Source organism: Acanthochromis polyacanthus, chromosome 19 (assembly GCF_021347895.1).
Source record: "Acanthochromis polyacanthus isolate Apoly-LR-REF ecotype Palm Island chromosome 19, KAUST_Apoly_ChrSc, whole genome shotgun sequence".
In the NCBI taxonomy this organism is placed as follows: Eukaryota; Metazoa; Chordata; class Actinopteri; family Pomacentridae; genus Acanthochromis; species Acanthochromis polyacanthus.
The window spans coordinates 7,400,629-7,426,062 of NC_067131.1; the positions used below are offsets into that span (position 1 = coordinate 7,400,629).

The 25,434-nt window shown below is 41.2% G+C and overlaps 2 protein-coding genes across 3 annotated transcripts in view; both read left to right on the forward strand.

The window, feature by feature from the left end:
• The first annotated feature begins 235 nt into the window (after positions 1 to 235).
• c19h10orf90 (chromosome 19 C10orf90 homolog) lies at positions 236 to 18,258 on the forward strand. 2 transcript variants are annotated; one of them, XM_051939578.1, is made up of 13 exons: positions 236 to 358; positions 595 to 800; positions 912 to 1,685; positions 2,796 to 2,859; positions 5,151 to 5,242; positions 7,078 to 8,383; positions 10,053 to 10,193; positions 10,476 to 10,603; positions 10,970 to 11,135; positions 12,245 to 12,308; positions 13,292 to 13,382; positions 16,094 to 16,176; positions 17,319 to 18,258. In XM_051939578.1, exons 3-12 carry the CDS (start codon positions 1,098 to 1,100, stop codon positions 16,130 to 16,132), a joined length of 2,679 nt encoding a protein of 892 aa, XP_051795538.1. In that variant the 5' UTR covers positions 236 to 358; positions 595 to 800; positions 912 to 1,097; the 3' UTR covers positions 16,133 to 16,176; positions 17,319 to 18,258. The 2 variants fall into 2 exon arrangements, with proteins under 2 accessions (XP_051795538.1, XP_051795537.1); XM_051939577.1 differs by having other exon boundaries at positions 237 to 358; positions 1,040 to 1,685; positions 16,094 to 18,258.
• A 1,277-nt stretch (positions 18,259 to 19,535) lies between these two features.
• Positions 19,536 to 25,434, forward strand: part of LOC110951215 (disintegrin and metalloproteinase domain-containing protein 12) — an 82,800-nt gene continuing 76,901 nt past the window's right edge. Inside the window, exon 1 of the mRNA XM_022194183.2 lies at positions 19,536 to 20,075. Coding sequence (XP_022049875.1) covers positions 19,970 to 20,075 — 106 coding nt within the window. The 5' untranslated portion in view covers positions 19,536 to 19,969. The remainder of the gene's footprint in view (positions 20,076 to 25,434) is intronic.

Below are 25,434 nucleotides of genomic sequence, written 5' to 3' on the forward strand. Positions count from 1 at the left end.
ACTGAAATTCATTAAACATCAAAACGAGTGCCAATTCTTTTTTAGGGGTGGAGGGTGAGAAATTGTATCTGTGCAGATCTGCATTTAGCTGCCTTTAAATGAGATTTCAAGCCAAAATCTTGCCTGAAACAAATTCATCTGTCTAGTAAACACCCTGCACTCATGCATTGTGGGACATCATGTGGGTCACGGTTACTTACCAAGAGGACACTGGCCCATTTTGAGACAGTCTTGTTAAAGTCACATGGCCTGGATAGAGGCTTGAGGATAGCGATGCCTCATCATCAGCCACCAACCACGAGATCACAGGGAAGAGGAGAAACAGGGGGGAATTCAGCAAAGAGGATTTCCAAAGCAAGTAAGTGAGTCATGGAATAACATGGATTATCTGCTCATTAGTGATGCTCTATCATTTATAAGGACGCCTGAATGTCAGGAAGTTTGATGTGTTCTTTCAAACATTGTGCGGCGTGCATAAACCCAAATTTAGAAGGCTTCATAATTAAATGGAAATTGCCAACAATGTTCTTAGTATAAATGGAGATGTTGTTATGTCGAGGGCTGCATCAACAAGTGTTTGTTTTTTTTCTCCAGCCCGCCCATCCCTCTGTCTCTTCCCATCTTCCTTTCTGCACTGAATGTTGTGCTCAGTAACTCTTTTGTTCGCAACATTGCTACATGCCTGAGTGGAGACAGTACCCAGTAGCACCTACTTTATGTCAAGACAGAGAGTGTTTGCTTCTTAAATGCCAGGACTGAGGAGGGTTGGAGGCGAGTACAAAATGATTTGTCAGTAACTGGTAAGTAATAATACCAGGAAATGAAATGAAATGAAAGCAGGAAATTGTGGAGAGTGTTATGATTAGTAATAATTTGAATTAATTCTGTATTCTGATATCGTCTGGTAACAGATCTGGTGCAAAGTTGACCTCCGTCACTTTTGTAGCTGCTAATTCCTTGCAGTTCATTTCTGGCATGCCTCATGGTAAGAAGTCCGGTTGAGCTAGGGGGGATTCTCATTAATACCTCCACTCTAAAGGGCTTTTATCGTGGGCTGAAACTTGAGAGCTGTGTGTGGCTACCTGAGCTGCAGAGGGATGACTCTCCGCAGGCCAGCTGCCCACCTAAGGAGGGCTCCAGGCTGGAGGAGATCAGGAGATGAGTCCTACTGGGAGAGCTTAGTATCAGAGGGGGAGCTTTTACCCAGCGCTCCTCGCCCTCAACGTCCAACTCGGCCCCAAAGCGCCATCGAAGGAGGCCAACTGGACAGCTGGCTGGAGCATCTGCAGACAATGCAGAGCAAACTTAGAACCCCAACTTATAATCAAGCACCAGCTTTCAGTGATCGGACAGCATCCATGCCTGTTCTTGATAGGGAGCCGAGCAGACTTTCCTGGAGACAGAAGGGATTTCCCTCCTTCAGCAGGGGTTCTTCTTCATGTGGGAGTTCAAGCCTTTGTGGGAGTTCACAGGGCAGCCAAGAGTCCCTCCAAACTGGGTTTTTTCCCCCTCCGGAGCGCAGAGGAAGCCGGGAGAGAGCTCACATCTCGCAGGCCCCACAGAAGGAACAAGCTGAACTCAGTTATCTTGCTCCAGTCAAAATTGGTTGGCTACCAGTCCAGAGGAGAGTGATGGTGGCTGATGCCTGCAATCAAAACCAGTTTTTGGACCACACTGCTGGCCACGTAAGACACACAACACTGTGTACCGATAGAGCCTTACACACATATTCAGAAAGTTTTGCCAGTAGTGTTTTCTGGAATTCTTCAATCTACATTTAGATAGGATAGTCCTGAAGAATTAAGAGCAAACGGTTGCATCTGTTTCCTGTCTAAAACCAAGCAACCCAGTTAATTTTGGTTATTTCAGGCCTTTATAGTCTTCTGTAGACATTATTTTGAGGCACACATCAAAACCTTGCAGAACAACTTTCGTATCTGTTATACTATCCCCATTTTAACACCGACTTTGACTTGATTTTACTTGGATTTGCTGCTGATATCCTTCCAGGTTGTGTGATAGTGACTCTTACATGTTAGCAAAGCAGTGTAAGCTCTGCAAGTCTGAAGTTAAGTGTTGTGTAATGGAGGTGACTGCGCTTTGTGCCAGGCGAGGCAAGAATAAAACACACAGAGTGCCACAGAGAGCCATTTGTAGTCAAGTCTCAGTTACCCAGGGAGAAGGCAGTGCTCCGGCATCCTTTGAAAACAGCTTACTCTGCAAGAACTCGGTGTGTTCTCGAAAGGTTTACGACTCATTTGGAGCTGTGGCAGCAGAGACTGAGCTGTGTATGCCCTGAGAGGATGCAAGTCAATGTACAAAGATAATAAAGTGGGCGTAATACCCTGTGAACTGATAATATGGCTTTGAATTGATAACTTGCTGTGCTGTACCAGAGATTCCACTACACAAAGCACCTCCCTTGGTGAGGAAAAAAAATTATAAATTCAGTCTATAAATGGGTTTCTTTTGGATCATCCGCACAGCAACTTCAATTCAAAGTGTGTTTAATTTATATCCATGAGCCCTTCTTCTGAGAGACTGTGAATAAAGGAATAGTCTGACATGATGAGGAAGTATGCTTTCTATGAGAAAATCAATACCACTCTCATGGTTGTTATGAAATATCGAGTCGCTGGTTAGCTGGAAACAAAAGGAAATGGCAAGCTTGGTTTTATATTTAGCCTGCCATGCAGACATGCGAGTGATAGCAATCTTATCAAATAGCTCTTAGCAAGCATGCGAAGAAGCTTTTTTTTTTGTATCTGCTAAGTGCATTTTAATACTTCTTGCAGGTTAAACTGAAACAACCCATCACTCCAACATTTCAGAAGAACAAAACAACACCAAAGACACAAGGTATGCAAGCAGTTTGCTGTGTCATTGTACAATTACTTGCATAACAAGTGGGTTTTCAGCTGAGAAAACCTTCCTAATTCCAACGAAAGCACGGTTATGCAAGTGTGATCATTATGTAAGCCCAAAAAACAAACAAAAAAAACCCCTAAAAGACATACATGAAAACCAAAATTTAAAAAGAGAAGTAGCTCTTCTTTCACAACAAGCGATTTCCAGAAACAAACAAAGGCTCTGTTTCAATTGATGTTGAGCGCTTGATCAGTGCTATAACAAATATGGCCACAGGGTAACTGCAGGGGCCGAGTTAGCTAACGGGAGAACAAGAGCTTATTTCAGGGCTGACTTGCCACACAGTTTACCTGCTTCTAATCAGCTCCTTGCAGCAGTGTTGCCCCTGTCCCTCTTTTCAAAATGCTCCACACTGACTGACTGACTGACTGGATGATCACTTTAAACAACAACCCCTAAAAACAAAGTCAATTTCGAGTACAACTGGTCCCGGCTTGTATTCTGTGGCGGCATTGCAGGCTGAAGGGAAATGGGCGCCATTAGGCCTGAGAAGCTGACGAGAAAATAGGCAGAGTGGGGGTGGAAGCGAGAGGCAGAAAGATAAGGGGAGATGCAGACCGATTGGAGAAGGAGCCCTGTTAATCTTTGAACATGGCAGTCCCGCACTCTCCGGGTTTGATCTGAGGTTTGATCTTTCAACCTTGTCCTTGTTTATACATAGATTATCCTGGCATGGCTCAGGCTGCTTACTGAAATCAAAGCGATCCATCCATGGCAGCGAGGGACTTTGATAGACAGTGTAGCTGTTTTCAGATACGTACACCTCCTTAGCATCATACACACTGTTAAAAGCCACATGCACACTGTGGTGACAAGATAAAAGTGAAAACACGTCAAACTATAGCTAATTATTATTTACCATCTCCACATGGTGCATGAAATAAGTTTTTCATGAAGTCATGTGTCATATGCTGTGTGATTAGGATGACTTCTGTTCAACATTTGCTTTGAATTTGACTCAGATCAATAGTAATACACCTCTTCTTAGTCAATCAAAATGGCCATAAATATTTATATTTTCACTTATTTTGCAATGAATATTTATGGCAAGTGCAGGTGCATAAAAATAGGCAATGATTTGAAGAAAACCGATTAACAAGAAACAAAAATCTCTATGCAAGTCTGCTTCTAAATTTGTTTTGATGCTTGTTGCTTTTGCTCAGTGCGTTTCAATCCGCAATTGCAAAACCAAATGAAATTGAAACCACAATTACTCCAATAAAAACATTGACGACACAGCGAGCTAAATTTCTTTCTCATTACTTTTTTTCCTCTCTTTCTGCTTGTTGCCCTTGCATAAGTAGTTTTAATCAGACTTGCAGACAGTTAGTGCCCTCTGCCTCCATAAAAGTCACATTTAACAAACTTGAAATGGCCTGATCTTAATGAGCAAATCATAATAAAACTGGATCTTGTGCTTCAAGGGCCTCCGTGTTTGGACAAGCAGGATCATTTTCACCCTGCTCACACTTACTATTTCGATAAAACTCATGAGGATGGGGAATAAATTGTGAGGGTGGGGACTCCAGAGGGCATCTGCCATATGGCCTTGCTTATTTATTTTCCTCTGGGATGTAAAAGTCAGTGGTTGATGCAGGGAAAAAAACAACAGAAAAGCATTGTGATCTGAGCTCAGCTAGTGGAGGTAATGAGAGGAGCCCTTTGTGGGGGGCATACATTGGTGTGTGACCTTTATGAAAAAAGAAATGTAGTGACAGCAGAATGAGGGGGGAAAAGTGTCAGAAAAAGCCTGAACCCTTTATGGCACCTCAGAGACACTTTTTTTTGGTGTTTTCCAGCTCTAATCAGTTTCGCAAAGTGGTGCAATTTTCACCTTGTCTCTCGTTTTCTCCCTTACATCAAAAAAAAAAAAAAACACTACAGGATAATCCACACAGCATTCAAGGGTTATCCTAAAGTGAGAGCCTGTCGCCATGGTAACAGCAGCAGGTGGAAATGCAGCCAGGCAAAGCAGCCGGGGTGGCAATAGAGTATCAGTCAGGGCTGAGAGGCAGACCAGTCAAGTTGCCGCGTCTCCCGAGGAAGCAGAGAAGAGGCCGGGGTGGTGCTAGACTCACTTTACTGTGCCAATGTCAATTACTGACTGTGTCAACATTGCCATACAGTCAGAGGGATGGCTGATGTGTGTGTTTGCATGAGTATGTGTGTGTGTCTTGTGGGGGAATGTGACAGATGATCATTTGTTTTGCCTTCATACATAGACGGAGAGGTGGAGAGAAGTCACACCGGTCCTGGTGTTTTGGGTGTGAAGACGTGGCAGGCACCTGATCAAGGCTCTCGCATTATTAAACAGGTAACTGATAACAGCATTTTAACATTTAGCGCTGCATAAACCAGGAGGCAGCTTTGCAAAAGTAGAATATTACGATGGTTATCAGCGGGTGTCTGTGTGCATAGTCTCCCTGTATGGACAAAGAGGTGAAATTGGGTCTTATAATCCTCATGTTGTGGTTATATTACTAATGCTTAGCAAGTATCTGCAGCTAATAACAATGACAGATTTAGTGTTTCAGTGCTGGCTTGGTTCAATGCTGGACATATCAGGGGCCTCATATATCACCACTGAGTTGCTAAAAGGTCTGAAGTTCCTCCTGCATTAATTTATTTGGGTTTTTTAATACTTGCTTCTTAGACTCCCACACAATGTGACCCTTATTTCTTAAGTTTAATCTGCTAAATAAATATAATTTATGTTAGAAGTGACTCCTTTTAAGGGAAGAACCATAAAATATGATTTTGGAATTTGAGTGTGGGGGAAAAAAACATAGTCTTTGGAACCTGAAAGAAAAAACTACAGGTCAGCACCTCTATAAACAGTGCTGCTTTGGAACACTGAAGTAAAAGAAATTACATTACTTTCGCCTTGCAGCAAGAAGATTCCCGGTTCAAATCCCGGCCTGAGCCTGGGATCTTTCTGCATGAAGTTTGCATGTTCTCCCTGTGCATGCGTGGGTTTTCTCCGGGTGCTCCGGCTGAGGTTAATTGATCACTCTAAATTGCCCGTAGGTGTGAATGTGAGTGTAATTGTTTATCTATATATGTAGCCCTGCGACAGACTGGCGACCTGTCCAGGGTGTCCCCTGCCTTCGGCCGAGTCAGCTGGGATAGACTCCAGCCCTCCCCACGACCCTAGTGAGGATAAAGCGGTGTATAGAGAATGGATGGATGGAACACAAAGACAGCTTCTTTGCTTTGTGGGTCATCATAAATGTCTGTTTGCTCTTTAAAATGGGTTCTCTATATATTGCAAATTGCCTATAGCACTGCAAAATGAACCATTTTGAAGCAAATGTAATCTATAATGCCTACAAGCATAATTGCTATTATCTAATATCATAACTTTAAGTTACTTAGTCTATAGATAGATATGAATTTGATCTGAAATAAATATGAAGGTAACTTTTTTGTAGGACATGTTTTTTGATACAGCTTTCAACTACAAGGTGAGCAAAATTACAGTCAGAGTTCTGTCAAAACACATTCCCAAAAGGACAGTACAATGTCTAAATCTCATACTTTTCTAAGAAATGGTTACTCCTTTGGTTTACACCGCACTCATGTACGAGGCATCAGGGAGGTATGCCACATCATAAACCTGCTGGCGTTTTGTACAGGGACATATCAGTGTTTCTCCATGCTCCATAAACACCATCAGAGTGTCTCTCTAGCCCGAGGACCAGAATCGTTGCTTTTTGCCTCTCAGTTTCTATTGAGGATAGAGTCTCATTGTTATTCTGTGAGGGATAAGTCACGCTGTGTGCTGGCTTTGCCTGCTGCTGCTTCCATTGCTACTGGGGCATTCACTGTGTCAAGCATGGGGAGAGTCATCTGACTAAAGAACAAACAGCAGAGCCCTGAAGACAGACAAGACAGCTGACCTGCTGTTGAAATGTAGTATTAGAGAATGTCATATTGTCAGTATCTCATGTCACACTGAATTAGGTTATGCTCCACATTCTGCATTTGCCACTTGCAAATAGCCGCCTAAATTGGCAAGATGAACACACAGCATCTGCTTTACTGTGTTGATCGATGACAAAACATTAATCATAAGACATTAGCGACAACAGCAGGGTAGGATGGGGTTTCCATGCATAATTAAGGATCTCTTTTATCCACACGCTGTAGGTTCCAGAAAAACCGAGCTTTCCCTCTAATGAAGGGGACAGACCTGTGGGCTGGCAAGCTCTGCGGAGAGGCTGGAATATCAACAGGGTGTCAACTTTCCCTGGAGGCAGTAAGTCCAAAGAGCTCCCCACAGGGACCAACTCAGACCCCAACGGGAAGTCCCCTCTGATGAAAACAACCAGCATAGAGCCCCCGAAGCATTCTCCTCCACATCACACAACTTCTGCTGATCCCTACAGACCACACACTCCACTACAAGGCACAAACACCAACGAAACATACAAGTCACACACTCCTTTGCAAAGGACGAGCGGCGTTCAGCCCATAAAGGCAACAACCCCGCTGTGTGGAACAAACAGAAGCACACAGCCTTCACACATACAGACGAGCTCCGCTGTGACTACGCTCATCCCTCAGAACAAAGCTGGCTTCTCCTCCATCACCATCTCCTCCAGGAAAGTGAGCAGATCAACCAGTCTGCCTGGCTCCAACAACTGTAGTCTACCTAGTTCCAACATGGATCCAAACTCCAGGCAGGTAACAGTGCAAAGGAAAGCCACTATAGTCAAAGTTACAGAGAAAAGGGTGATGTCCAGTCCTGTCCCAAGCACAGAAATGACAGGGACTCCACCGACTAGCCACGGTTTGGACACTGTGGTCCACAGAAGAAAGGCCACCATTATCAAAGTGACAGAGCACAGGGAAAGCTACGGTCCAACTAAAGGAGGCTCCAGGCACCCAGAGTATAGACACAGCTACACTGAGGGGCTGTATAAGGACAACAGCACATGGAATCAGGGAAACCATGAACAAAACAACACAGCAGCTTCCTATAGCCATCCGAATTCCAAAGCAAACTCAGCCGCAGCACCAAACACATTCACTTCAGATCCAGGGAAAAACGGTGCACTGCACAGATCCACGCTGAGTCTTTTTGTGAGCAACCCCCCTGCCATAGCAGCGCCCGTTTCCTCAGAGGCTTCTCCAAAGGCTGTTGGACGGAGATCGGACAGGCCGAGCAGACCACTGAGCTGCTATGGCAGTGTGATTGGACACACTGAGCCAAGCAAGGAGAATGTGACACAACCGGCTGCCAGGAAATGGAGCTTTGGGCTACCACAAGAGACCACTATCAACCCTGTGAACTCCGACAGTAGCTTCATCAGCCCTGGAAAAGCAGTGAAAGAAGCAGGTCAGCCAGTGGCAGACACCCTTAAATCAAACGGCGGCGAAAAGGAAGGATTGCCACCACCAGAGAATGCGATGAGGAGAGCGTCCCCCAGTCTAACTCTCATCAAGGCCCCGGGTAGGTTTCTGTGTCCCACTTTGACAGTCTTTTTGTCAGCACAAAGACTCTCTCTGTCTCTGATCTCCATTTTCAAAGGATGACAGTGTCTAAATATACACTTCCTTTGTGCCATTTGTGCGTTCTCGCTCGGAGTTATTACACACCCTCTCAGGTTTGATACGATCTTTCACCTTTGATGTCTTATTGATAGGCATTATTAGATAGTATTGGGATTATTCCTTTATCTGCCACCGCCAGTGCAATTGACACCCATGCCAGATATCTGTGTCGATGTCAAATAACATCAGCGAGACGCAAAGGCCCCATCAGCACCTAGACATGCTTTCTCATTTTCACCTTCTTTCATTTTCCCACGCATCTCTTTGCATGCATAATGTATCTCAGCCCCCCTTTTTTCACTCGCGGCACTGGGAAGGAAGAGAAATCACAAGCTGCTAAAAACACGGTGAAAATAAAGTATGAGGATGTGTTAGGAACAAGTTTCAGATCCTGGGAAGCACAAGTTGTGTTTGTGTGTGCGGTAATCAGATTGTGTGGACACAAATCTGTTGGCAGAGTCACATTGTGGGGACTTATTGTCCATCTGGGGGTCAAAATCCAAAATCCACAAAGTTATCTATTTTACTCTACTTTGAGTTTTCAGTTACGATTTTATAAACAGTTAAAGTCTATGTGCAGGACTGTGTTTTCTCTGGTGCAGTAAAATCCAGGAGTTTGTGTTAGCTGTCTCATATTGACTACTGGTAAATAAAACACATTATTAATGAAATTTAGAGGTGCTTGGAGGTGGATTTGTGAGCAGAATAGGTCGGCTTCTGCTCCCTGCTTCGAGTCTATATCTTCATCCTTCTTTTTAACTTCTCTGCTTGTCTGCATTTACTGTAATGCACCAAATCATCAGGTCAGCTTCTTTGTATGTGAAAATCTACACTGCAGTAAAACTGATTCTGATTTAACTTACTCTTGGCAAGAAACTAAATGCATTTCCTGAAACATTTCTCTTAGATTTAGGTAAGCTTCCGTAGAGTCCAAGTCATGACAAGTCTTCAAAAATAAGTTGCACGTCAGTTAAAGCTTAGTTTAGTTTGTTAAAGAACTAAAGCAATGTGTGCTCATCGTATCCCCAGAAGGATTTTAAATATTTACTCCTGGCTTATTTATCTTTTACCACTTTAATATTTTTGTATGTTATGTTTTTACTTTGTGACTTCACTCTGATTTAAATCCAAGTTTTAAGTCTGCAGCTCTGAACTCATGTCAACAACCAAAGTGTTCTCACACATAAAGCAAACAACGTTTGATTATTTAAAATTGCTAAAGCAGTCAGCCAAAGCTACTGTTTGGAAACTCAGGTGAATAAGTAATCCGAGGAGGGAGTTTTCTGCTGAGCAAGTGTGTTTCTTCATTCACGATGTCTTTCCTCTGCGTGAAATTATTAATTATTCTTTAATCACATTCATTAAGAGTGTCGTCAATTAATTACAGGGCCCGAGGCAACGTAATTTAAATTCAATGTTTGATACAGTCAACCACCAAATGAGGCAGGATATTAAACTGTGTTAAAAAAAATCCGCCTGTGGTGCTCGGCGGCCAAATGGTAGCTCAGAAAAAAAGCAGCCAGTGTCACTGACTCCTCACTTACATCAAAGCCTGTCTTGAATTTCAGATCCCCATCAGTCTCCAGAGGAAGTGCTTGCCCTGAATGCAGCTGCAATCATAGCAAATATCAAACTCCAAAGACAACTTAGTAAGAAGAAAACACCAAACGGAGACTCAGAGAAGGACTCATCACCTCAAGATAATACTGGTATCATAACTTCTCTCTTCTCTTCATATGAGCTGATCATTTCTTACGAAAAGTCGATCTTTATTAAAATTAACCAAAAATAAAGTTGCTGGTTCAACACTTTCTTTTTAGATCTCTGATTGAATCAATACCAATACAGTGAAATTCCTCGGCTCTTTGCCAGTTTGCTTCATGCCACACGTTTATATGTCACAGCAGGCCTGCAGGCCTGTTGAGCAACTATGTATTGCAGTGAGGCGTGCAAGCGAAACACAAACTATTTGATTTTCTCTTCCTTGATAGTGACGGATGAAGAGAAATGCTTGCATGTATCCAATGAAAGCCAAGTCGGGCTCCTCAGCCGGCCTCATGCTGCATTTGTTCCGCTGAATCCTGATCTTGAAAGGTCAGCTGGAACTGTTTCTCTTCAGGTGAGTTCAGAAGTAATATTCTGAGATAATAAGTCAGTGAAACACACATAGAGCAAGGAAATGTCTATATGTAAACCACTACTGCTGATATGTGTGGTATAAACAGTAGAACCAACCAATGAGTGTCCCATTCTCAAATTGTTTACTCTTAGATGTCCAAATAGTTAAAACTGGCAACTATTTCATCCTAAAAAATGCCACCAGGAAGCACTAAAATACATGAAATATCAGCAGGAGGGAATGACACATTTATACTAGCTTTAGGACTTTTCCACGGGACGCCTCGGGGCTACGTTCAGGGTGCATGTGGAGGTCAGGCTTAAATGTTTTGTCAAGTAGAGCAATGTGTTTCTGCTTTTTTGGCAGCAAGCACTGCTGAGGTCCAAGCCGGACTTCATCAGCCGTTCCCAGGGACGAGTGCGAGAGCTGGAGCGAAGGGCACAGGAGAGGAGGGAGCTGTCAGAATCAAAGTTGGATGCCGCAGTCAGGCAGGGGAGAACCCACAACAGCACCTGGACCACCTCTGTGAACGGTACGGTGCCAACAACGGGCCTCACCTCTATCATCCACTGTACTGTCCATTGTCCCTGTGCAGCTGCGGTGGCTGTTTGCCACATGACTGATCACATACATACAGATTTAGAACAAAGAGCAGGAGGGGGGTGGTTGTCAGCCAGTGTTGTTGTTGTTCAGGACTCATGAAAGTAGTTTTAGAATTTAGGCTGCGGATTAGTGACATTGTATTTCCCTTTATTTTTTGCTAGAAAGGCCTCCAAACACACTGAAATCCATTGTTGAAACCTGAAATATTGAGTTAACAGGGAAGAATTGCTTCATGGAAGTCACATAAAATAGCCAAAGAAAATGCCAAAGTATTATATCCAGGATGGATTACATAACAGGCCGATATCTGAAATGCTCGAACGGGACATTTCCTTCCTGTCATGTAACATCATCTAAACCATTTTAAACAGTGACAAATAAAAAGACACAAAGAGAAGTGACTCATTCTGCTAAGCTGTGGCTAAATACACAAAAGGGCATTTGAAGTAAAATATGAACCAAACGGCTTTATTGCATCTGTGTCTGTATACAAATGCAACTGCTTCTCTATCGAATAACGAGGAGTGCGTGGCAGCAGTGGTTTTAAGTGGAAATATTGCTGTGACCTTCAAATGCCGTTACGTGCTCTGTCTGATCAGGTTTGCGTTCAGAATGCCAGGTTTCAGAGTAAACAATGCAGAATTTAAGGATTTGTGACACAAATTTTGTAGCTCTCTCTGCCCTCTACTGGACACAAACTTACATTATAGTGACACCGGCTGGGAAAATCAAAAAGCGTGTTCAAAAATCAGTTGCTGTCAGATTGCTATGCACTTATTTTTCTTTAAATATTGATGAAAACTAATAATGTATGTTGATGATGCAATGTTTATATAAAGTGTCTGGAGAAACTAATAGAGAAGACATATTCCATGCCCCTTTCCTCAAGTAATCCTGCATGTTGATTGTAACATGAGAGGCTTTCAGTGTATTTTAACTCCAGGAAAACCTGGTGTGATTGACTTCAGCGGTTTATTACCCTCAACTCGATCAGCATTGTGTGTTTCTGTGTGTGTATGGACATGCATTTCTCTCCAGGTGACCTTTTCAGACTCAAAGACAAAGCCATTACTGGGAAAGAGATGCAGCCCAGATCCAAGCGGTGAGTTTCATCTAAAACTCTGACAAGATTTTTGTCATAATTCTGTCTTTCTTTTCTCGTTCTTTGCCTCAGTCATTTATTTTCCTTTTCGAAGATCCCCTTATTGATTAACATTTATACAGAATATTGTTATATATGCAGGTAAGTGACAAATTAAAGGAAAACCTATGTGACTGATCCTCGCAGTGAAGGCATGTTTTGATTCCATTTCTCCCGTTAGAGGGAAGGATCACTGCAAATCAGTACAAGGTTTTCTACCTTTCCTTTGATGAGACATTTCTATCCTGATAGGAGCGCTGTTTTCTATGATAAAATGTTCATATCCATAGGGCACAAGAGGTCATTGAATGGTTTGATGAGCATGAAAATGACATAATATGGCTTTTAGAGTCACCAGATCTCAAACCAGTTGAACGACTATGGGATATTTTTGCACCACCAGCATTTAAACACCAAATGAGGCATTATCCTTTGGAAGAATGGTGTTTAGTTCCCCAGTAGAACTCCACAAACTGGTAGAATCAATGCCAATTTGCAACAAAACCTACCTTACCAATACATTTTATGTCACCTGCTTCAGTGTGCTCAGTACAATTCTGTGTCCAGCCAGTGGGAAATACCTCAAAATCAGACTCTAAAATCAGACTAATTCTGATTAAATTCTTGGTTGGCTAATATTGTTTTTTGGAAATTAACACCTGACATTTGCACAGACACATTACAGTAGAAGTACATTGGAATTCTTTGCGTGTTTTCTCGAGTCAGCCTTATACATAGAGAAAAAATCTAATAAAATAAATATAAATAAAATGTAGGAACAGCAGCACTAAAAAATACAAATATACATTCAAAAAATGAAATAAGGGCACACTATAAAGAGCTTTTGTTTTAAAAAAGTGTTAAAAATAGACCTCAGCAACATTTTTTTCCTGACCGACTTTACCAACAATCATAAAAGACACAAAATTCTCATTTTCTTCCAGCCCTTTTGCGGAGGTGAAGAAGAAAAAGGACGAAGAGAAGAAGAAGGAGACATGTTTAAGCAACAGGCAACGAGTAGAGCTTTTCAAAAAGGTGATTTCTACATGTGTTTCTGCTGAAACAATTAAACATTAACCTATTCATTTTCACTAACAAGCAATGAAAGTCATTGAAACCGTCATTATCGTGGTCTTAACTATTGTGCAGATGTCAAAGTTTTGAAATATGTAAGGCTGAATGTGAGGGATTTATTTATAAAAGGTTGCCAAAGAAACGTTTCTTTTAAAAGAATGCCCGTAAAAAGCAAGGAGCGTTGGGTTTTTAATAATTCAGCACATAATAAATGATTCACTTACCTTAAAGCTATGCAAGGAAGGAAAAGACTACATAACACAGGGGTTAATGTGGCAAATGCAACAAGGTGATCACTTAATAAGACACTTACAGGGTTGATTCTTATGTCCCAATAGTCGTCTTTTAATATTTAAACACCAGACATGACACGGCTGTTTGAAAGTTGTTGTGAATATGTGTGGATACAAAAATGATGCACTAAGTCACCAAAGAGTTGCAGAATAAAACAAATAACCTCAAAACAGCTTGTCCGGGTGTCACAAGCATCTGCCCGAGACACGGAACACAACATTAATTGTGTATATGACCCACAGGCAATTGAGCAAGTAATAACACACCTTTCTCCTACAAGCTCAATTAAACCTCGCAAAGGGTGAGCCATTCTGCTGTAATGGCCGACACTAAAGGGTTTCTGTGCTAATAATGCGGCTTTTTCTCTCCTCAGAGAAATGCGGCTGTTGACAATAATGGATTTAAATGGCCAACAAACTCTATTATGGCTAATTGAAAAGACCAGCTACAAGTGAGAGACATGAGGTTGAACTTTGAGGACATTTATGAAAAAATGTCAGAAACACAAAAATATGGGGGCAGATGGGATGTGAAGTCTATTTCTGGGTATTGGAATGAACACGTTGTGGGCTTAATAGCAAATTTCAATAAATAATATGCAGCACAGCCTAATAGTTGTTTTCTTACTTACAGAGATTGATTGGCAGTGCTCTGATGAAACAACGTTAGGGTCTTTTTGAATGGGATTTTATGGATTTGTTGAGTATATGATCACTGTTTATCTGCGTTATGCATAATATCAGAGTCAAAATAAAGAATTCCATCCAGGAAATTAAACTAGAACTAAATTAGACATTTTGTTTGTTTGCTTGTTCTTATTAAATTGTCCAAGATACTGCCATGTAATGAAAAAAAATTGTAGGAATTCAGGAAATTTCTTGCATAGTTTATGCTGATTTTTTTTAAATGTACTAATAATTTAATTAATTAATCAACTCAGACAAAAAATCATAATAAAATTCAAACAAAGATAAAATAAATAATTTCAATAACTTACTGGACTGGTTGTACAGTCACTCAAATATTGCGCTCAAGTGAGGTACTTTCCTTGAATATTTCCATTTTTTGCTACAATATAACTCTACTCCACCACATTTCACATTTCTTACGCCACTATATTTGTCTCACAGCTTTAGAACTTCCTGTTGTGTAAAAATCTATCCATCGGAATTTGGTGATTTTCAGTGACAAGACTAAAAGATTAAATCCTCCTAAATGTATTAACAAATTTATCCTACTTCTTCAGCTACATGAGCTGTTTAATAATCAGCCGGAAAAAGCATCAACACAAGCACAAAAACAAGGCTGTTTTCCTGATGTCTTGAGCTGACTTTTTAGAACTATGCTTCCCTCACAGGACAGCAATGTGATAAACATGTGATGAGCTTACATCTTATCATCAAACCATCAAATTATGCGGAAAGTCGTTAAACTGAGCTCAACCTTAAGCAACGACAACAGTAAAATGGAGCTTACGTAATAATGCAGCAACAACATGAATCTAAAAACATCAAGTATATTAGTATAACAATGACAGGAAACATTTCACTTTTAGTTTTGTATATGTGCCGATAATGCTTGAATATTTTTAATTTTCTAATGCAGGACTTGTTTTATTGTGAGTTATTAGTACTTCTACTAAAGCAAAGGATCTGAATACTCCTTTCTCTGAAGAGAAACATAATTTAAATGGTACAATTTTAGCATTGCAAAAGATGCACGCCAAAGCACAAGCTACAAATACTGAATATTTAAGCTGTCAGGACAATGAAATGCCACTAGAGGTCGCTGCTGCCAAAGTTTTCCATTTCCTTCCACTTCCGTTTGGGGTTAGATGGGGAAATTTAACCCTAAAAATCATACTTGAATGGTAGTTTTTTTGCTTGCGAAGTGGATGGTGGTATATTTTTATTACTCCTCGCTCAATAATCACCCGAAAAGCCGATTATAGTTTGCAGGAGGAACTGTCGTCCCTCTGTCTAGCCCTGCAGCCCTCTCACCCTTTCTCTGCTTATGAAGAGAAACTGTGAAGAGTCTCATTGTGCCGATTGTATGAGGCCTGTGTTCCTGAAAACAAAAGGCCCTTCAGCGGCAGAGAAAGCTACAGTGCAGTGCCACCGCTGAGCAGAGCTGCTGCAGACAGAGTGGAGGCCCACACACTGCTGCTCCACCCACACTGCTGCTGCTCAGGCAGATAACAGGAGGGTCTGAGCCGTGTGGGTGAGAGGGTGACAGGTAGCAGACCTCACTCCTGTCAATGCACAGGACTGAGAATTCACAACTGAGGTTAAGGAGGTTGGCTGTAGGTGACTTTAGTGTCGAGCAGACCTTCTACTTTCACTATTTCAGTCGCTTAACCGTTTGTTTTCCTGTTGCAGAAACTGTTGGATCAAGTTCTTCAAAGGAGCAGCAACTAAACGACCGAACAAAGATGAAGATGATCACATAGCAGACGGATGAAGTGAATTTTGCCCTTTGACATTCTTGAATATGAATCAAAAACAAAAAGCTCATGATATAACTCTGCCGTCCTTCAGGTCCAGTTTGTTTCTCTCACGTTACATTCAAGTTATATAGCTTCACATCTGTTTTTCTAGGGGTTAAATCTGTAGTGAAACCCAGAAGGTCGCTTAACATACCGCTGATTTGAGGGGTTTTCCGGAACTTTCAAGACTCTTTCTGCTTGTCTGGATAAAAAAATATACAACCTTGTGCACAAAAAAAAGAACTTTTAACCTGGTTCTCTTAGTGCAACTTTACTGTATTTCCAAATGCAACACAATATGGTAAGCAAATGTGGGCTAACTTTGTGCTCCATAAATATATCATACATAATCTGATTGTTTTGCCTTTGAGTTATCTTAATGTCTTGCAAAAGTCTGGCAAAAAGATACAGAAGGGTGATAAAGTGGAGGAAGAACCAGCAAAAGTGTGTCAGTGAGGGGTTAGCCCACCCTGTGCTGCCAGGACAACGTCAATGTGCCTTCGTATTGATTTTACAACTCTCTAAAACTCTACTGGAGGGATGGAGCACCATTTGTATTGATTTCCAGTGACCCTTCGCTCTAAGGGACAAGCAGACCCAAGCGATGCCAGCACAATACCCTCCACAGCATGACAGAGCCACCAGCCCGCCTGAAGGTTTAGATTTTTCCTTTGTCATCGGTCAATCTTGTTTTGCTGCAAAAAAAGGAGTAACAGTTTGAGATAGGATCAATGGTTTTAAAAAGCGGCCAGTGGACAGAATGTATTAGATGTACTTGGGAAGCAGAGTCCTTATTGGATCTGGAAATATCTTCAAAACGGCGTTAAGCGCTGTTGAATGACCTTCTGGGGTTTTTTGAAAGATTGACTTAGATTCGTCTTCAGAGAAAAACAGATGTTTCTGTCACTTGGTCGTCTCAGCCACTCTTGCAGTGTGCAATTACAAGCGAAGGATGCCAAAAAGATTGCATGAAATCACGTCTGAGCATTCCGCTGCGGTTTGAATGATATATCACGCTGACTGATATCCTTTTGATGCACCTTCTAAACCCAGTAATGCGTGCAGTTTATCAATGTTATCTCGTTTTCGCTTGATTGCAGATTGCCTTTTCTTTCCAGAATACTTGGTGTAATGGGATGCAGAGGAGCCTCTCGCTGCATGATGAAGTGCTCACACAACCACTTTCACATGATCTCATGTGATGTGAAGCAGCTATAAGACGGAATCATTCATTCTGCTTCACGGTCCCGTCCAGGACAGTCTTCCAGCGCGTCATCCTCATTATACATCCAATAAGCAGAAAGAATCCTGGAGTGGGCCCTGCCATCGCTCAGTGCCAGCTATTAGCTTGTAAGACGGAGGAATGTGACCTCTTCTCACTGGAAGCTCGCTGTTAACGGACAGTGCTGCTGAATGGAGCCTTTGTTTTGCCTTTGTTTCATCATGGACCGGGCCTTTGCCGTTGCAGATTTAGATTCGTGCGTTTTGATCCAAAGCGAATTCACTTGGAGGGAGGGAGGGAGGGAGGGAGGGAGAGGTTGCTGCTCGGTTATATGAGGGAGGAATCAAAAGAGATGCGTTGCTTGTTTTTGGGGGTAACAGACAACATGGCAGCAGCTCTTTTCATTCCTCCTAATTGTTATTTTACTCATTAGCCTTTAAGTTTGAGTTCTCTCACAGTCCAGCTGTTTCATCCATCTTCATTTTCACTCATGTCTCGTGGAAAACAGATGGTTGCGACTATTTTTGTAATCCTCTTTTCATGGCAGTGCAATTACATGTGTGGGTGTGTTTGGACAGTAGGGGTGTATTAATAACAGCATCCGTGGTTCATTACAATAAAGTAGAATAGGACACTTATGAAGCATGGATGCTGTTGGAAGAGTGTCTTTTTGTTGTCTGTGTGTGGGTTTTTTTTTCTATTTAAAGCTGTTTCTATGCATTGGTCAAACCACCAGCATCGTTGTACTGTGCAGTGGCCTAAAACACCAAACATATGAACTCTTTATACTTCAGCGATTTGATATTTGAATATAAAATATGGATTTTATATCTGAACCGTGTTTCTTCTTCTTTAAATTTACTTTCAAATGTGAAATTCTTCTCCAAGCTCTTCTGAAAAGTTCTCCCAAACTGAATCCACTACAGGTAAGGTGGAACAACATCAGTGAAAGTTTGGATTTTATCCGCTCAGGCTCACATATTTTATCTCTAAAGGAGAAGCTGGAGTGTCGTGGTATCTTCCTGTAGCTTCAAGTTTAGATGCTGGGAGCAAACTGAAATGCTATATGTTCATTTTCCCCTTATTGGAGATTTTTTAAAAAGCTTTCAGGGTCTCAGCCAGCAGGAGGACATGTGTCTGTTCCCTGCTTGCCAATGCAGAGTGCTTACAGTTAAGGGCATAATTGCACACATTTATAGTGTTTCACTGGCTGATCTGTTTTATGTATTTCACTGAACTTGTGTCTTGTGATGTTTCATGAACACATCACTCATTTTGAAATCTTAATGTGTCAAAAACAAACCCACTCTCTGCGTGATGAGCCTTCAGACAACAGAGCTCTGAGTGTATTTCCACACAGTGCTGGCTTCAGCTTACTCAGACTGAATAACAGCACCTACCCAAAAGAACATCTGCGAGTGTAGGACATTATTCAAATGTGCACTCAGTGTGGGCAGGGCTGCTACAGTGGCTCCATGCATGCCTATTAAGCACGCAGGGTGAAGTTAACCAACAGAAACCGGGAAACAGAACCAATAGTAAGTCTTTCACCTTCAAAATAAAATGCTAATGTTATGTCTAGGCATCTGTAAGACCAAAGATGTGTTGTTTCTGTGGATTTCTGTAGGATTTGTGTAAGAGTTTTTCAATAATCTGGAGCTTTTTTTTAGGCTATAATGTATACTTTTGTAAAATATTACATTTCAAAACAATCCTCCTGAATTGCAATCTGAAACAAGACATGCATGCTTTCATATTTGAGAAAATGAAAGCAGATGTTTACAAATTTTGCTTGATTAAATGACTTAAGGACAAGTGAGATTTCACATGCATCACAGAAAAAATCAGTAAAAGGAAAATAAGTGCCAAATATTTTCTCATGCAAAGTCAAGAAATGTACTTTCATGATTCATTTAATTGTATGTATGTTTGTTTGTTTGTTTGTTTGTTTGTTTTTGGGGGGGGGGGTAGGACTATTCTGCAGATGCTGTTAAAAGCAGTGGCTGTGATCACATGAGAAATTACATTTTACTTTGAAAGCTAAAGTCGGAGCTGCGCCTTCTTTGTGTCTACCTTGACGCAGCTCAGTCTCTTGGCTGACATGGTGCGTTTAGAGCGGCTTTAGGACCCCGCGGAGCGCGTCATTGAAGCACATGGTCCCTACTCATAAGACAACACTTCTCGCCAGTAATTGCCCATGGAATTGATGTCATTCCAGTGGGCGACTGACACAGCGGCGGCTCCTGCTATTTGTCAATGTTTTCGTCCTTGATTCCTCCCTCATTCCTCACTTTTTGTGCGCGAAGCAGCCTCCGACTTCTTTGAATGGGGGGGTGAAAGTGCGCGGAGTTGGATCAGCTGTCATCGGGATTTCCCTCAAGCACGGCTCATATCTTGCCGCTTGATCATATTTCAGGAAGTCTGCTTCTTCTATTTTTTTTATTATTTTGGGGAGGCTCCTGCACATCAGCTGTTGTCGGACTGTGATTGTATGATGGTTGCGCCGCAGTGAAACAGTTGGCCGGTACCAGTCCACGCTTCATCATCATGAACCCCGACAGCCGGTGTCTGAAGTTTGTTATTTTGGCAGCACTTCAGGCTTTAACTGTCTCTCTGTCGGTGTGTGACAGGGTGATCTCCAGATCTGTGGAAGGTAAGATGTGGAGAGAGAGAGAATCTGTGCGTAAAAGTGCTATCCAAATTGGTTTCATGGCTGTTTTGATGCCACATTTACAAAAAAAAGACACCAGGAAACGTGAAGAAAATGCTTCTTTGTCCGTGTTAAATTCTGCATGTGTCATTTTGCATACTGCCTGCTACGTGTCTCTGTATTTTCCATTCTGCCCATGCTTTGGGTACATCATGTTTTATGAAAGCCTTTGTTAGCACCAGACTTACAGACCTGCAACACATGTTTGAGCAGAATGAGACATCTCCTATACACAAACTTTCCAAATTCATGCCTCATTCTGATTCTCTCTAAAAGATGTTAGTGAGAAGAGCAGACAGAGCATGGAATTTTTGCTCTCAGTCCAACCAGAGTGCACCTCAGAAAGAGAGGAGACGCTGTATAATTGATGATGCTGAAACTCTCTTTGGTAATCAGTAGCACTTGAGGCGTTTTTTTCTGGTGCTTCAAGCAAGCACTTCAAGCATACTTGAATTTTTTTCAATTACAGTTGAATTTTTGTGGTTACTTAAGTGTCAAATGCAACATAAAGGTCTAATTGTGGGTTTGAACTTAATTGGAAGCTGCATATTATGTGTGTAACAAGCTCTGGGGGATTGCTTTTCTTTTTTTTTATGTCTGTGCTTGTGTATTGTGACTGTTAAACCCTTTGGGCTGGAGCTCATGACATCTGAGTCACCAGCATCCTCTGCTTTAGGTGAGATCCAACACGAGGACAGCACTCACAGTGTTTGCAACAGCGGAGCGGCGTCAGAGCCCGCTGAAAAACTTCCAAACACAGTCACGACACTCAACTGTGGAATCCAGGGAATTAATTACCAGCAAGGGCAAACGTGTAAAAGTGGGATTGAAGCACGAGGAAGCAGTTCATTTATTCATCAACAGTTCATCAGATGTCGGCCTTGATGTGTCTTCCTCATGGGTTCAGGCTGAGAACTATCACCGACAGTTCATTTGTGTGCGAGGAAATCTGAGTTGATCTTCATTGTACCTGTTTGTGTAATAATTGAGAGAGAAGTGCTTCTTAAAACTTCACCAGCCACCGTTCTGATCATCCCAGAATCATTTAAGTGGTTTAATGAAGAGAAAAATACCGGGCTTTGCTGCTTTTGATTATTTCAAGTTTCAAATTGAACACGTCTGGGACTGTTGATCAGACAAAATAAGCAACTTGAAGATGTGACCTTGGATTTTCAGAGCTTGGCAGTTGAAATTGTTCACATATTTTTGAACTAAATCCTGTTTTGATCAGTTAAAATAATTAGATCATGTTCAAGCATGAGAGGAAATCATTAGTGCTCCTTTTTTATTATGAGCCTCTGCTTTGTCTCCAGACTGAACACAGAAAAGATGGAGCAGTTCAGCTCCATGCAGTGTCATGTTGGCATACATATTTCATGACACCGCTTCCTTGAGCTTTCTTCTTGCTTCTCCTCCCTGTCTGTCCTCTGCATGTCTCCGTCCTCGCCGTGGATCACTTGTGAGCGATTTCCTCACAGTTAGTGTCAGCCGCTATTTACTGGCCAGCTGTACTGCTTCAGCCAACACGACTGTCTGCGCCTCGAGTGCTGCATGCAGCTTGCGTGCTGCACTCTCAGACAAATGAAAGTTGAGCTGCAAATGCATTTTTGGACCGTAGTAAAACATTCCTTCAGCAAACAGTGTCCTCCCTCTGAGAGACATTATCACCACGATGTGACCCATCTCAAGTCAAAGGCATTTAGTATCTCTCCAGTATGAATGGATTCATATCTTCCACATGAGTTGTTCAGGATATTTAATACCCAGGAGGCTGGTAAGAGGAGTTGGCTGAAGTGCGCTTGTGCATCAGGACAGATTGATCAACCAGTTGCTGTTCCGCAGTGGGAATATTTAAATATGAGAGGGGAAAATAGCTGGATTGTGCTCATGTGGCCTGACCCTACATGTGTTACATTAATTCTTTAAAAATCTGCTTTGGACTTATTTGACCTCCCAATGAAAGCTTGGGACGCGAGCTGAAACCTGACGCTGGCTCTGGACTTTGTCGTTGCGCTTTCACACCCCAGACAGGTCAGAGTTGAGCCTCTCCCCGAGCGTCTTCCCTCCAGTCTGGTCGGAGGGTCCAGTTGGCTCAGATATCACTCGTCGGTGTCAAATCTGTCTGGGTCAGTTCGACTACCACCCCATCAATGTTCCACAGAGACCGTTTATAAGCTTGTTCCATTTCTGCAGTACATTTAGGTGCAGCTTAATGAAGGTTATTGTTTTTACACCTCTGTGCCGGGGACAACCGAGGCCAAAGGCGTTGTATTTTCGGGTCATCTGCTCATTCATCCAACCATTTTTATGAACGTCTTGTGAACGCCTGCAGGAAATTTCATCAATTTGGGCATTGATGTTCGAGATGAAGTGATTAGATTTTAGTACCGTGACCTCAAAAAACCTATTATTGGCCATAAATCAAGATTTTGCTCACTAATAATGAGGAAGTGCCTAATGAGATGAACGATGACTTGAATTCAAAAGTCAAAGTTCAAACATAAACTGCAACTCGACTGGTTGGTGGAGACATATGACTGCAAGTTGGTACAGACACTTTCAAAATAATGGCATGAACAGATTTATTTATTGTTCATCTTAATAGAAAGTTCAGTAAATATGAAAAAAACAATAAACATGAAAGAATTTTTGCTGTAATCATCTTTTGCCTTGAAAACAGCTCCAGTTCTTCGCTGTTACAGTCATCTTGGAGAACTTCCCACACTGTGGATTTGGACTGCTTGTCTCCTCATGTAATCCTAGATTGACTTCATGATCTGGCTCTGTCGCAGTCAAACCATCTGTTGCCGGACTCCCTGTTCTTCTTGTTGCTGAAGATGACTCTTTGTGACTCTGGCTGTGTTTTCGGGGTTGTTGTAATGCCTCAGAATGGATCAGGGACCAATCAGATGTCTCCCCGATGGCTTTGAGTGATGAATAAGAATCTAAAATGCCTAAATCCTTTTCAAATCTGGTCTCTCTGCTACAAAACACGCCCAAATTCATAAGAGACATTTTGACAACATGAAAAGTGCAGGTGTCATCAATACAGTTGAGATCAGCAGTCGCGGGGCTTTGCTGAGCTGGAATGACTTAGTGAGACACTAAATGTAACAGAGCTGAAGTCTTATTAGTTCCACCTGCTTTTTTACTGTCATGACATGTCACGTTTCTGCAGTGAAATAAAGAGTAGCTAGAATTTGCTTTAGATTCGTTAGAAATATTTTGCTGAAACAGCTACACCTGTTACTGGAGCTGTAACATCATATCAACTTGTGTCTTTATGATAATTTGGCAAGGGACAAATTCTGGCAGCTTTTCAACACATAGAAATACCATTAAATTATAGGTGGAGTTAAGTATTAAGAATTTTAAGAGAGGAGGAACCATTAACAATTTCAGATTAAGACTAAGGCTGCAGATATCAATTAGTGATGTAATCAAGCGTTCTGCTGATTATTCCATTGATTTTAGGAGCAACTGGATGAGAAATACAATGACTTTCTTGAATTGCAATCATAGATATGCAAAATGGAAGACAGCTTTTTTAAATGATACACTTCCATTGCTTAAATTACACACTCCCGTATGTAAGTATAGAGTTCAGACAAGATAGCAGCTCTTTTGGCAAAGATAGGCGAGATAAATGAGCGTAATTTGACAGGCTGCAAAAATATCTTTAACAGTCACTTTAAGGACATCTGTCAAAATCTGACGCTGTAAAAAATGAATGTTTCTGAACAGCTTTGAACTGTTTTTGAAAAATAGGCTGTTATTTTTCAGCATACTGGCAAAATCAGAGAAAGAAAAGTATTTGTTTACATGTTCACCCTAAAAGAACCAGGCCAGGTCTCAGAAATCTGTATTTTTACAAATGTTAATTTATTCTTTTACAGTGTATGACCATAAAGCCACGCTCTTTTACTGCATTTAAAGCAGCTAAAATATCATTAGTTTACGTACATTTTCTGTTGTTGGAAAGAAAACTGATGTAAATGAACACTGAAAAATTGTCAACAGTTTTTAGACTGTTGTTTAATTGTTGGTTTACATTTTTTCTGTTAAATTATAGATCATATTTATCAGAAAAATCTAGTCGATAAAGGTATAAATTTTATAAATTGACTTTAAAAAAAGCAAAAAAAAGTGACCAAAACTGTACAAAATGTCAAAATCTGTACTTTATGTATTTTTTTATTGTCAACTATTCATTTTACCAAAAAAATTGCATCTTTCTTGCATTAAAATTTCTTTAAAAATATTATTTAGATATATTTGCCTTTATTTTCACATCTTTCACAAGTTGTCTAATGATTTTAGCACGTTTTGTGGCATCCTTACTACTAAAATTTCTCGGTATTTTTACATATTTCATTTTACATTGTACAAAAGATGGCACCAAACACATGACAAAGTATTTAACATTAGTTTTATGCTAATCAACTGATAGCGTAGACATTTAATGTTACCTTGTGAGAGGCCTGTTATTTGGACTGGATGGTTTGTTCTGCGATGCGGAAACAGTAACATTGTGCTATTGTAGTAAGCTAGTTTGGTTTTACAGTAGATGGAGTGGACTTTTTTTCCCACTAGAATGATACCAGACTTGCTTACTGTGGTTTTTCTGGCCAGTCTCTTCTTTTCAACCACCTTACTGCTTCTTCTATTTTTTCCATTTGGCAATCCATTTCAAACCTCACTGGACTTTCTGAAGGATATATTCGGCGCTACATAAGTTAAATTTGCCCCAGTTTGTATAGATTCTATATAAATCTGCAGTCACTGTCTTCCACTGAGATTTGAAACGCATAGCTTTACTTCTCAGCTCCAGATGATCTTATCTCCCAGCCTGCTGTTCAGAATTCTCGCAGATTTCTTCCTCCATATTCTGCAATGAGAAGGAAGAAGCTGCAATATGTTTCCTTAATGGGCACGCGTGTTAACAGGAACAAGACATGTCACCTCCTACCTAGGTGAGTTTTTGTCAAATTGGCTCGAATGAAGTTCTGCTGCTGCCAGTTGCTTTGTCTGTGTCTGTCTAAGTTATGTTTCAGAGGCCTACCTGTGATGTATTTTTAAGCGAAGCAGAGCATGCAGCACATCAAATAGCCAAGAAAGTTTCAAGTACAACCTTGATCAATCCTGGTTTGTTTAAAGTTTGGGTTGGTCGTTCTCGGGTTGTTAAATAGCAGTTTGTCTTTAATTTTTTACAATTTTAGCAGTTTAAAAATGCTAAAGATGCTCAGATTACACCACACAAATCAACAAATCCTCACATTTGCATGGTGTCTGGGACGACTAA

Excerpts from the sequence above, each read along its gene's own strand:
- c19h10orf90 (XM_051939578.1), top strand. The coding sequence starts at position 1,098 with ATGACTCTCCGCAGGCCAGCTGCCCACCTAAGGAGGGCTCCAGGCTGG. Across the intron at positions 2,860-5,150 it reads AACAACACCAAAGACACAAG|ACGGAGAGGTGGAGAGAAGT; the intron begins GTATGCAAGCAG and ends CTTCATACATAG. Across the intron at positions 5,243-7,077 it reads GCTCTCGCATTATTAAACAG|GTTCCAGAAAAACCGAGCTT; the intron begins GTAACTGATAAC and ends CACACGCTGTAG.